The sequence below is a fragment of the Xenopus tropicalis genome, chromosome 10 (genome assembly GCF_000004195.4).
Source record: "Xenopus tropicalis strain Nigerian chromosome 10, UCB_Xtro_10.0, whole genome shotgun sequence".
NCBI classification, from domain to species: domain Eukaryota; kingdom Metazoa; phylum Chordata; class Amphibia; order Anura; family Pipidae; genus Xenopus; species Xenopus tropicalis.
In genome coordinates, this window is record NC_030686.2 from 37739619 (window position 1) to 37753484 (window position 13866).

The 13866-nt window shown below is 43.8% G+C and overlaps 1 protein-coding gene across 1 annotated transcript; it reads right to left on the reverse strand.

Annotated features, from left to right (window-relative positions):
- Positions 1–200: 200 nt before the first annotated feature.
- On the reverse strand, positions 201–5103 carry LOC116407924 (interferon alpha-3-like). Its single transcript, XM_031894198.1, has 6 exons — positions 5097–5103; positions 3294–3442; positions 2094–2171; positions 892–1032; positions 599–694; positions 201–317 (listed from the first exon to the last, which is right to left on the reverse strand). The coding sequence occupies exons 1-6, from the start codon at positions 5101–5103 to the stop codon at positions 201–203; spliced, it is 588 nt and encodes a 195-aa protein (XP_031750058.1).
- Positions 5104–13866: the final 8763 nt, after the last annotated feature.

Genomic DNA, 13866 nt, shown 5'->3' on the forward strand with positions numbered 1-13866 from the left:
GTGAAACGCAGAAATTCGCCCACGAATCCATGCCTGGCGAAACATTATGCCCATCACTAATCACATTCTATATAACACGTTATCAGAAAAGGTTGCACTCAGGAGTTGACCTAAACTTATGGGTTTGTTCTTCAGGCTCATAATGTCCTGTTGGGCAGTCACCTTCTGCTGGTGGGACAATGGGTTTCCTATACGATAGCTTAGGGATGCCCACGCTGTAGATGTTTCTTCAGGAGTATGTCTGTGTGCCAAGTCACAAGCAACAAGACTTTTTCCATTTCGTCTCTCACAGAAGCCCAAGCACAACGGCTGTACCCCTGAAATGAAACAAGAGGAGGGTTTAATGGTGCCGAATGCTTCCACGGTTACAGCAGCATCTTTGAGGGTAACTGTACATCACTGTTGGTTGGTCAACATAATGGTGAGGGCTGTTCAGTACTATGACATATAAAGTGACCTACTGAGGGCACAGACCTGCTAAAGGGCTGTGATCCCCTTGGGCTGGTACAGAACCCCAAAATCAAAATGTGGAGAACTTTTAGCCTAATTGTTTCAGCCTAATGCTGTCATTCTCCTGTATAGCTTGTTGCTACTGTACCTTTTTCATTAAGTATTTCAACATTTTCCGGAAATATCTCCTTATTTTCTTGGTTTCGTATTTTAGCGTAAGTTCTTTAAGACCTGAGTAGTCCCCCTGTTGGAAAGAATACAGAGAATTTGTCAGTGCTCACTAAAATTGGACAATGAAACCTCACTTTACTGCAGCTGTTATGAAATGCCAAGTCTTGTTCTGCTGCCCAAGCTATTGACATACTGTAGGAAGCTTCCCCAGCTATGTAGCCTTTCTTATACATAACAGAGCATGTTTGCTAAGCAGGCTTCCATACTTACAGATGTACTATACCAATACAGCAGCGTTTGCATTTTAGACATTGCCTGGGTGACCGTCTTGTTCTCCACACTGTTAGCCAAGTTATCGGTAAAGATGACACTGAACTGATGGATGGTGATCTGTAAAAGCCCAATGGGAACCTATAAATAGAAGAGCACAGGATTAAGACCCATGCATATGGGAATTCCAATTGGAACACTAGCTTTAACCAATCCCAGCCAATGTCGTGCTCTGTAACAATACATTTGTTTTTCCTTTTTCCCTTCATATTTGGCTAAAGGAAAGGTGGCGGGGCACAGCCTTCCTTATCTCCCATTTTGCTATCATCTCTACTCATGAAGAAGGTAGAGGTGTAGCCTAGTTATATTTTCTGGCTTCATCTCATACCCAGCAGGGGCAAGAGTGCCATAGGGTCACTGTGCCTGGTTATTTGTGCACCCAGATATAGTGATAGGGTCCAAGCATCTTGACAATGGCCGCTTGCCTGGATACTGGCAGTAAATTCTACTGTCTACGAAGTTTTAGTCAAGTAATTTTTGAATCAAGAGCCAAAGCAAGGTTTCTCAGATATTTCAGCATATTTTAGCTCACCAAAACACATCAACCTAGTCTTGCTCCTCCATTAAATCCCCCAGAGCCTCTTGTATAGAGAAGTCTTGTACTGATTCACACTAGTCGGGCTTTGTCAATGTTCCATTTCTTTCCAGTTGGAGCCTTTATGGCTTTCTGTTAACAGGTCTAGGGTTGCCTATATTTGCTTGTCTGGTGAGGCACTGGTCTTGACTGGCTGCTCCCCTTTGTAAGAAAGAGGATGCCTTTGGGTATGGCTCTTTTACATCCACCCCTCCCCGTGACTCCCATACATGACGTTCTTGGCCATCAGACTTGCGTTGGAGGTTAGGGAGATCTGTTGAAGGGATCTGCTGAAGCCATTGTGATTCTTACTGATCATTAGAATCTTGGGTACATTACATCTCTCATTGGGCATTTTTTTTCAGGTTCAGTTTTGCAATTACCTTCCATCCTTGCTTTAAATTCCCAATACCTGTCCATCATCACTCTAGTCTCCTACTCCTAGTCCCAAGTGCAGCACTCTCCTACTCATCCATTACATACCATAAAAAATCTTGGTTCTTAATTGCTGATATCTCAACTTACTAAAAGTTAACTTAAAGTGGCCCTGTTATAGCAAAATATCTACCTCTGACATATTTTTCAGAAATTCTGATAAGCGGAAAAACCTCCAGTTGTCTTCACATTCAGAGTACGGAATTGCCACCTAACCAACAAAAAAGAAAAAAAATACAAATTAAGTTAAATCCGCCACAAAATGGCATACACAAACTACTTGCCTACTTGCATTATCTATATCCATGCTGTACAACTGGCAGCCCCCGCTGTCTGGCTGCTGTGACTGCTTAGCTTAGTGTTTTAAATGATATCAGTAATGGATTAACTGTCCCCTGCATTGTTCACACCTCAGATTCAGGCTGTAAACCCCTGTATTTTTCACACCTATAATCCCCCGCAATCCCCCAAAAGTGCCCACATTGTTCACCTGTTCAAACCTCAGACAGACTGTAGGAGCAGTGACACAATGCTGGCACTGCTCCTACAGTCTGTCTGAGCCTGTGTGTGCAATACTCTGCCTGCCCTATGCTGCCTGTGTGTGCCATACTCTGCCTGCCCTATGCTGCCTGTGTGTGCCATACTCTGCCTGCCCTATGCTGCCTGTGTGTGCCATACTCTGCCTGCCCTATGCTGCCTGCATGTGCATATTTTGCCTGCCCTATACAGCCTGTGTGTGCCATACTCTGCCTGCCCTACCCTGCCTGTGTGTGCCATACTCTGCCTGCCCTACCCTGCCTGTGTGTGCCATACTCTGCCTGCCCTATGCAGCCTGTGTGTGCCATACTCTGCCTGCCCTATGCTGCCTGTGTGTGCCATACTCTGCTTGCCCTATGCTGCCTGTGTGTGCATATTTTGCCTGCCCTATGCAGCCTGTGTGTGCCATACTCTGCCTGCCCTACCCTGCTTGTGTGTGCCATACTCTGCCTGCCCTACCCTGCCTGTGTGTGCCATACTCTGCCTGCCCTATGCTGCCTGTGTGTGCCATACTCTGCCTGCCCTATGCTGCTGTGTGTGCCATACCCTGCCTGCCAGAAATGTTTTTGCCCTCAGTACCACAGAAGTTGGACAGTACTGATACACATTATCAGCATGTTCAGTCTGTTAGTTGCACCTATTTTGATGCATGAGGAGCAATATTAGGGTCTGGCTCAGAATCTGTACCTTGTTTCTTTTGCCAGTCAGCCAGTTCTGTCTCCTTACTGTCTCCATAGCTGAAACATTTAAACCTTCTCCCAATTACTAAAACCTTTTGCACAGACTGAATAATCACCATGTTGCCAAGAAGGGTCCGAACTTCCCTGTTGATATTAAGCTGTGTCCGGTATACATCTTTACCCTTAGTCGGCTGACCACTTGATCCCAGTGTTATCAGGAGAAGGACAGACACAGACATGCCCAGAAGCTGTTTCACACCAGGACCTGAGATTTAACAGATAAAAAAACCTGTTAGAGATTATTATTATTATTATAGAGATGTTTTAGGGTGAAGACACACAGAGCTACTAGTAGCAGCTACTTGTCGTGGCTACTAAAATAGACAATGCTGATCATTTTCTGATAACTGTCTCTACATGTGCTTTAGCAATTCTCAATATTGTCTATGGTAGGGGATTTTCTGGTGTTTAGTAGCCATGACAAGTAGGTGCTACTAAGTAGCTCTGTGTGTCTTCACCCTTAAGGAGAGATTCTTCAGGAAACATCAGTTGGTTGCAGCTCCTTAGCTCACAGCAAACTGGTGCCCAAACTTTATTTCAGGTGTATCAATGACCATTCCCACTTTACCCAAACTAGCATGCAGGCTATTCCATCCGTCTACTAAACAGACTCCTTTTCTAGGGGTAAAGAAGCAGAAACAAATGGGGCCATGTTTGTAGGCATTAAGGGTTACATACCTGGAAAGAAAAAGCACGGAAGGCTACAGAGTAATGGGAACCAGCACTACAAGGGAAAGGGGGAGTAACGGCAGGGAAACGCTCGTTAGGGAGTATGGCCTTGACAGTCTCTGCCGATGCAGTAATGAATTTTATTCTGTTCTGTAATAATTAGGGTGGTTTATGTTCCTTTCTGTGTTCCTGACTGGAGAAACTCAAGTGCAAGAAATGGTGCACATGTTTTAACACTTTGCGCCCTGCTTTGCATGTAACCAGAGCACAGGAACCTGTGGTCACCCCATTAATAGGCACCTCTGGGCTCCACCCTCTTGTCCCCTAACCTGTCCCCCTACTTGTCCCCTTACCCATCTCCTAAGCGCAGGAAGGTTGTAATCGACCCATATTTTTTCTAATAGGGTTGCCACCTTTTCTGCATTACATTACCACTGATGGGGAAATTGAGAAGGCTGGGGGTGTAATTGGGCTGGGGGTGTAATTAGGCAGGGGGTGTAATTGGGCAGACCGTAGGAGGCCACACTTACATTGTACTTTGACCACACACCATTATGTACAGGCCATACTCATTTCCTTGCCCCTGCCCAGTTGACAGATCAGAACCAATAAGTAGTTTTCCTTTACTAGTCTAGTGCATATATAGTTATAAAAGCAAGCATGCTATTGGTTCCTGCTCACTGCAGCATAGCCCATGTTATCACATTACCCCCTGCACAGTCTATTAATACATTCAGGAGGGCAGCAAATGGCACAAAGTGGTGTTATCAGGCTCAATTCTACACAATCAGATGGGACCAGATATTCAATTGGCGGAAGTGTTACCCTTTAAAAGTCAGATGTTATGATCCAATAAAAGTACATGTTTGATCAGGCTCCAAACACAGGCATAGATAACCTTCAATGTATTAGCTTTGACACAACTACAGCTCCCAGAACTGCAGTTCTGTCTCACTTTATGGCGGGGGAGGTGAAAGCCTGCATCTCACAAATCATAGCAGAAATCTTCTTTACATGCTGCCTGCAAATACATATAAATGCTGTTGCTCTGAGAGATGGGCAGAAAGAAAAGCTGAACTGTATAGGAACAAACAAAACTACCCTAATAAAATCTGTTGAATGAAAAAAGGGGCTTAGGAGAAAGGCTGATGAATGCGACGCAGTTTGATACCCAGGAGAGAGTCACCTACCTGCCATGGTAGCTGCAGAAGCGCAACGTTCCTTCGGGCCCCATTCTGTGAGTTATATAGAGCAGGTAGGCAGTGATATCATGAAAATCAAATTGTAGCCTTTAGTTTCCCTCTGAAATCACTTGAAGGCACTTTCTTTTTGTTTTCTTTTTCTCTTTTCAGATCCCACGGGTCCCGGCCGCAGATTTCCCCTTTCTCTCTCTCTCTCTCGCACAGGATCCACTGCATGTACAGAGACTGCACTTTAACCCTCTCACTGCCGGCGTATCCACATCCCTCTCTCTTTAACTAAAAAATATTCTTTTGGTTGGTTATTAATAATCTGTCAAAAGAAAAAAACAAAACTTTATTTCAAATGTTTTAACCATTTTTGAACACTTGCTGCAAATAGGGCTTATTTACAAATGCAGTGCTGTGTGAGTATCCCGTTGTTCTCTTTTACCCACAATGCTGCGTTAGCGGCCAGTTCTATTATGTGTGTAGGGGCAACCCTGCAAAGTAAATTACTAGCTAGGTACACAGGGCAACACACACTATTCTTACTGCCTAGAGAGCAGGGCTTCCTTGGGGCTTGGGGCCACTGGCACTGCCTAACTTGCATGTCTGAATGGCCCACAGGTAGGGGGTAGGAGAGGGGATGTCTATATGCCTCACCTTATGAATACAGTATTGCCAAATGGTCAACAGACTCTGCTGTGATTTTAATGACATTTTTGGGGTCATTTACTATTACCCTAGGCACAAAAACTGCATCTGGGGTCCGTATCTAGGGCAGTATTGGAAATTCAGTAGGTGCAAAAACAGCTATGGCAGACACAGGACAGTCTACTCCTTCCCATAGGGCAGAACATAAGTACAAGGCTTTATGGCACCTTAGCATGCATGTCTGAATGATGCACAAGTTAGGAGTCTCATACCCTTCCTCTGGCTGCCCCTTATATATATATATATTTATAGGCATGGATTGGACACAGCACTGACAGGACTTAGCAAAAGTTCAAAACAATTCCTTTATTAGTGCAAAAAAAATTGACGTTTCGGTCACAACAACAAGATGGTCTCAAGATGTGACCGAAATGTCGATTTTGCACTAATAAAGGAATTTTTTGAACTTTTGCTTAGTCCTGTGAGTGCTGTGTCCAATCTAAGCCTACATTTTGTTACCTGGCACCCAGGCATTTGGAGTATGCCCTTTTCTACTATTATATATATATATATTTATAAGTGCTACCTAACACCAAATCATGTGGGGAGGGGGCACAATTGTGCAAAAGAATTTTTCTTTTTTTTTGCTTGTTGCACCATGTAAATGAGACCTTTCTGTGTCCACTTCAGACTCTATGGAATCCATCATTCCCTTTTGTCTCTTCTTGAGATTCTGAACCCAACTGTAGGACACATGGACGCAGGCAGGACCCTATGGCAGTAGGCAAGGGCTCAGTGAAACCTGCTGTAATACCAATAGATATGCCATTGTTCCACACTTGCTCTCTCCTAATTTATAATAAATCTCCAGTAACTGAATTTGGACCCCAGTTTGCCCAGATTTGTATCCCATAAATGAGTGGATTTGGGGTTGATCCCCCTTCATTTATTCAGATTCCCCCACATCTCCTGTCTGTGCTGCTGCTCCTCTAACTTCTCCAATCCTGTTCCCACCAAGCTCTCCCCTGCCGGCTGCTTCTTCCTCATTCCATGGACGTTCAGAATGCAGAATGTAGAATTTCCACTTTTAGCAATGTTTTTTTTTCGATGTCACTTAAAAAAACAAAGAAAATCAGCATTTTCTATATGCCAGGTACAAGTACATGAAGAAGGAAAGTACCTTAGACCCATGGGTTGGGGATGTCCAGTTGCAATCCAGGTGCAATGCTTGGTATGGGCCAGAACTGCCTGTGCTTTAGTGAGATCTCTGCCCCCCTGGGACAAGGATAAGGTGGCCCTATGTAGAACCGCATTACTGCCCAATTCTGTCTTCACCCAAAGGGGATTTTTTCCCATAATGGGGCTCCTAGTCCATATGGGGCTCCTAGATATGACCATACAATAATCTCCCTGGTACCTTAATCAGATGTCTTAAACGATTCTTGTGATATTAGAAGAAAGGAGGAAAATAGATGCGAAAATTAGCGCGCGATTCACTACAGTATTACTGCGTGCGTTGTCGCGTATCGCAAACGTTATTTTTCGTGCAACCGCATGCATTAGTTTTAATGCATGCGTTAAATAGCACGCTGAAAACAATACTAACGCATGATTCACAATCACTTAGGCGCGCTAAATATCGCATTAGTCTGTGCAAAAAATAACACCTACTTGAGGCAGGCGGTAATTATAGAAAAGTACAGTAAATGAGCTTTTGGCAATAAAATATGGACTTTGCAGTGGGATTTATTCTAGTCTGTGTTGGCCCTAGAGTGATGTAGCCGCCATGTTTGCAGGGAAATGGGCATTTTTAATACAGTAATTTTACGAAAGTATTGGCGTGTATGGCTAACATGGCATGCGTTTATTCGCGCGACTATTTATATGCGGCTACAAGTGATGAAATGTTTCGCCAGGCATGGATTCACAGCAAATTTTTGGACGTGCGGCGAATTTTTCCGCGGCAAATTTTTTCATGCATTTCGCGAAACAATCCGCCAATGGCAAAACGCATGAGCCGGCAAATACCGAACGAAAATAGTCTTCGGGAGTTAAATAACGCATGCAATATCGCGTGTAAATTAGCGCAAGTACGCTTATAGTGAATCATGCAATAAGTCGCGAAAATTTAGACGCAATAAAATTTTTAGCGCTCGTTAAAACGCACTTTAGTGAATTGGCCCCATTATATACATACATTCTTAGCAAAGGACAGAGACTACAAGGCTTATGGCATATCATGGAATGGATGAACATGTTTTTTTTTTCCAACAACAGCTACTGCGTAACATATATAAATATATACCACTAAAGAGCCCAAGACAAGAGCCCCTGAGCCCTCACCCATTATCAATATAAATAGGACATTAAGACATTCCAAGAAATACCCTCCCTTTTAAGCAAACCAGAGATTGTTTGTCATTCCCAGTCTGGCCAGTCTTACATTGACTACATGAAGGACCCATCTTTAGTGATGAAAGGTACCTTTATATCTTCAGCAAACCAGAAATACACACAGACAACATCTTCTTTACAAACTGAAACCAACAATGCACTAATTTATTGTAGACAGCAAGGCATACATAATATAAAATGAAACTATCAGCACAGTCTGCACCAGAATGTACCCACTAGAGGGCACCATTGGTTTTTCCTTCGTTTCATATTCATTGTGCCGGGGCTATTGTTTAGGGGGGAATTTTTATTTTCATGACACTTCAAGCACTTGTCTCCGGTTACTACAGTACAGACCTTATTTATCAGTAATGTACAGACGCACCCATCAGGGCTCATATACTAATACTAAACTTGGACCCCAGACTGGCCCTCATGTTCTCTGAAAAATGCACCAGCCCAGGGTGCTCTGGTTCTGGTGCCACAAAAACTGAAACAGGGTCTAAGGTTAGAGACTGTATCCATTGGAGGCTGCTTTACAAATTTACACCCCCTGCCCATGGCAATAGAACATTTTGTGTCCAGATTTGGCATTATACAGATGCAGTGCTGGAAAGGATTCATATAACAAGGAAAGTGGCCCTCTCAGCATGACATGAGTAACGTTGGAACTTGACCCGCCCTTCTCCCAACCAACAACCCCCTTTTACCTCTTTACTTACCATCCCCAATAAACACACAGACACCAATTCTTGGGATAAAAATGGCCGCAGAAAATTTATTAACAACAAGTGAAGTTTTAATTTAAAACATAACATAAATAACAAATGTGAAACAACATCTCAAACATAACACAAATGTTTGTATAACAAACAAATCAACTTTTAAATAGCCAAACACTGTAACAATCCAATAACTGCGCAGCGCAACTGGCGCTGCCAGCTGCCCTTCTGGCCCGGAACCAACTACCCAACAAAACTCACCTAATCCACTTTCTTACCCCTGAGGTTCCAAGCATGCCAGCCCCACTTAACTATAAAACTCCCCTCCTAACCCAACCATTGCTTTCCCCTCAACTTAATCACCCCGCCAACGACACTCCGCTACCTCCACCTCTATAGGGAGGGAGGGTGGGCGTTTTACTCTGCTGACTAAAATGGAGTGAGAAGCGGGAACAGTTACCAGCATTTTATACCCCTTACGAACTAACCAATCACCTGCAACTGGGAGTGGCTAAGTTTCCAACGTGTCTGTCATGCCCCTGCTTCCCTATGTTTTACTACGAGTCATTGGGCTACTTTCTTGGCACTAGATAAGCATTAATACGTTCAGGGCTGGAACTATGATTCCCCTTGGCTCACACTGCAATGAGACCACTGTATAGTAGCACTGAGGTTAAAGCCAGTCATAAAAGCACCAATATTATTGTACGAATCCTCATTTCATACAATAGTCGGTACATGTATGGCGGCTCGAAGAGGCGATTGATATTGCAAAGGCTGCGGATATCGGTCGTCTCATCGTTCGGCCAGGTTAAAAGATTTTGATTGGGTGCCATTGAGAGACAAGTGCCTTCGGTGCTAGTGCCAGGCCCAGACTGGCAATCTGTGGGTTCAGGCAAATGCCAGAGGGGCTGCTGTAAGATGCCATAGACACTCACTATTTATTGGGCTGGTGGGGGGCTGTTTGGGCCTCTGGGTACTTGGAATGCCAGGACCCAGGCCCAGACTGGCAATCTGTGGGTTCAGGCAAATGCCAGAGGGGCTGCTGTAAGGTGCCATAGACAGTCACTATTTATTGGGCTGGGGGGGGGGCTGTTTGGGCCTCTGGGTACTTGGAATGCCAGGACCCAGGCCCAGACTGGCAATCTGTGGGTTCAGGTAAATGCCAGAGGGGCTGCTGTACGATGCCATAGACAGTCACTATTATTGGGCTGGGTTTGGGCCTGTTTGTGCTATTTTAAATCCAAGTCCAGGCCCACCTAGCGCCCTCCCCCAAGTTGCACCCTAGTTCAGGGTGGAGAGAGGGGAGGTGACTGTGAGATGACTGTATAACTGGCCAGCAGGCAGTGCTGCTGTTTCTTCAGCCAGTGAAGATCTTCCCGTTCTGCTGGTTCTGATTGATGAAATATAAAACCCTGATAAGAAGAGCTGTATAGTCATTGTGTGTAGAACAGTGTGCACTAGTGCTTACTGGTGTATAGCCATTGCATAAAACAAACTTCTTCACAAGTAGAACAGTAGAAATACAAAACTGACTTCCTGCAGAAAACATAGTAACATAGTAAGTGAGGTTGAAAAAAGACACACATCCATTACGTTCAACCTTAATGCCTATATCTAACCTGCCTAACTGCTAGTTGATCCAGAGGAAGGCAAAAAACCCCATTTGAACCCAGTTCATAAACCTTGCTCCACATTGCTAACCAGGCTGCAGCACTTTCCCCTCATCAAGTCCTTGTTATCTCATGCTGAACACAAGAATGTATCTTCTGTATTTGCTGATTAATCGGTCATTCAGTAATAAACTGATAAACAACATATTTAAAGGCTAAGTGTATAAAACCCACACCATTAGCTGCCAAAGGGTAAATGCTTGTGTAAACTCAGACTTGAGTATAGAGTATATGAAGTTTTCTCCATGTATACACTAGATACAGGTATGGGACCTGTTATCCAGAATGCCCGGGACCAAGGGTATTCCGGATAAGGGGTCTTTCTGTAATTTGGATGTTCATACCTTAAGCCTACTGAAAAACCAATAAAACATTAATTAAATCCAATAGGATTGTTTTGCATCCAATAAGGATTAATTATATCTTAGTTGGGATCAAATACAAGGAAAAAGGAAATCAATTTTAAAAATCTGAATTACAGGTATGGGATCCCTTATCCGGAAACCCGTTATCCAGAAAGCTCCGAATTACGGAATGCCCATCTCCCATAGACTCCATTTTAATCAAATAATTCAGAATTTTAAAACTGATTCCCTTTTCTCTGTAATAATAAAACAGTACCTGTACTTGATCCCAACTAAGATATAATTACCCCTTATTGGGGCAGAACAGCCCTATTGGGTTTATTTAATGGTTAAATGATTCCCTTTTCTCTGTAATAATAAAACAGTACCTGTACTTGATCCCAACTAAGATATAATTACCCCTTATTGGGGGCAGAACAGCCCTATTGGGTTTATTTCATGGTTAAATGGTTCCCTTTTCTCTGTAATAATAAAACAGTACCTGTACTTGATCCCAACTAAGATATAATTACCCCTTATTGGGGGCAGAACAGCCCTATTGGGTTTATTTAATGGTTAAATGATTCCCTTTTCTCTGTAATAATAAAACAGTACCTGTACTTGATCCCAACTAAGATATAATAACTCCTTATTGGGGGCAGAACATTCCCATAGGGTTTAATTACTGTTTTATTTATTCTTTAAGACAATTAAGATATGGAGATCCAAATTACGGAAAGACCCCCTATCCAGAATACCCTTGGTCCCGAGCATTCTGGATAATGGGTCAGATACCTGTACTTGATTAAAATGGAGTCTATGGGAGACGGGCTTTCCATAATTCGGAGGTTTCTGGATAATGGGTTTCCGGATAAGGGGTCTGATACCTGTACTAAGGGGCTGATTTAGTATGCAGTGTAAATGCTGGCGGCGTAAAAAATAATATCTTGTACGCATTTTTTTTTCTTGTGACAGAATTTACATAAAAAGACGGTGTTAAATCTGGCACTTAGTTGTTGTACTTTTCCATCCAGCTTTTTACACCATTTTTTCAGCGAATTTCATTTTACACAGCATAATAAATAGGCCCCTAAGACTGCTCTTGAAACTGCATTGAGATTCTGAGTCTGCTCCTTGATTGTTAGACTGATCCCTGTGTAGAGACGGCTCCTTGTATAGAGACTTCTCCTGGTACACAGATAGTGAGACTGCTCCCTGTATAGAGACAGTTCCCTGTATAGAGATTTCTCCTTGTACATAGATAGTGACACTGCTCTCTGTATAGAGACTGAGACAGTTCCCTTTATAGACTTCTCCTTGTACATAGATAGTGAGACTGCTCCCTGTATAGAGATTTCTCCTTGTACACAGGTAGTGACTAGTGATGAGCGAATCTGTCCCGATAAATTTGCGAATCTTTCAAAAGATTCGCGAAACGGCGAAAAAAAAATTGTCACCTGCGGCTATTCTTTTGTCGCCCGCGGCTATTCTTTTGTCGCCCGCGGCTATTCTTTTGACGCCCGCGGCTATTCTTTTGTCGCCCCTGGCTATTCTTTTGTCGCCCTGGCTATTCTTTTGTCGCCCATGGCTATTCTTTTGTCACCCGCGGCTATTCTTTTGTCACCCGCGGCTATTCTTTTGTCGCCCGCGGCTATTCTTTTGTCGCCCGCGGCTATTCTTTTGTCGCCCGCGGCTATTCTTTTGTCGCCCGCGGCTATTCTTTTGTCGCCCGCGGCTATTCTTTTGTCGCCCGCGGCTATTCTTTTGTTGCCTGTGGCTATTCTTTTGTCGCCCGTGGCTATTCTTTTGTCGCCCACGGCTATTCTTTTGTCGCCCGTGGCTATTCTTTTGTTTCCCGCAGCTATTCTTTTGTCGCCCAGCTATTCTTTTGATGCGCGCGACTATTCTTTTGACATGGGAAACAATTTTTGGATGTGCGGCGAATTTTTTCAGGGCGAATTTTTTCATCCGTTTCGCGAAACAATCCGTCAATGGCGTAATGCGGAAATTCACTGCGAATCCATGCCTGCTGAAACATTCCGCCCATCACTAATAGTGACACTGCTCTCTGTATAGAGACTGAGACTGTTCCCTGTATAGACTTCTCCTTGAACATAGATAGTGTGAGACTGCTCCTTATGCATAGATAGTGTGAGACTGCTCCTTGTACACAGACAGTGAGACTTCACCCTGTATAGAGACTGCTCTTGGCCTTTGCAGAATCAGCTGCCTGCTATTTAGGAAGTAGATCACGAGTTACAGCCCTCCTGGCACATACAGTAACTGGAACCACTGATCTGCTTTTTCCCTCAAATCATTAACCAATACTGAGAAAGCCAGCTCTGCACATCATATACTTAAATATTCCATTATTGCTGTGTGCCAGCACCAGGATCTATTCTTGGCCCAGGTAAGCCATTGTTTCCCCGACTAACACGGGATCTGTCTCTTTGCATGATACACAGGTCACGGGTTTGGAGCTCACAACCTCAGTGCCTTATTGCGCTTGGATAAAAGAGATATCAGCTCACAACCCACAGTACCCAATCACATGACACATCCATACACTAGGGCAGGGGTCCCCAACCGCCGGGCCGTGGGCTGCTGTGCACTGGGCCGCCCGAGAAGCGCCTGAGCATAAAGGCGCGAATGAACGCATCATGCACATAAAGACGTGAATGAACGCATTGCGCACAAAACCAACGTGAATGAATGCATTGTGTAAATAATGACACAAATCATTATATACTATGTACTGGCTAGTTTATTGTGTTTTATTATGCGCCTAAAATGCGCGTCTCCCCCCCCCCCCCCCACGCCAGTCCTTGGAAAAATTGTCCTGCTTGAAACCAGTCCTTGGTGCAAAAAAGGTTGGGGACCACTGCACTAGGGGGCCCATTCATTAAAGTACGAATTTCAGATTGTTATAAGTACAGGTATGGGATCCCTTATTCGGAAACCAGTTATCCAGAATGCTCCGAATTATGGAAAG

Bases quoted from the DNA above. Each gene is read 5' to 3' on its own strand.
- LOC116407924 (XM_031894198.1), bottom strand. The intron at 2,172-3,293 runs GTGATTATTCAG...TTTGTTGGTTAG, and splicing joins GGACCCTTCTTGGCAACATG to GTGGCAATTCCGTACTCTGA. The intron at 318-598 runs GTACAGTAGCAA...GTTTCATTTCAG, and splicing joins TGAAATACTTAATGAAAAAG to GGGTACAGCCGTTGTGCTTG.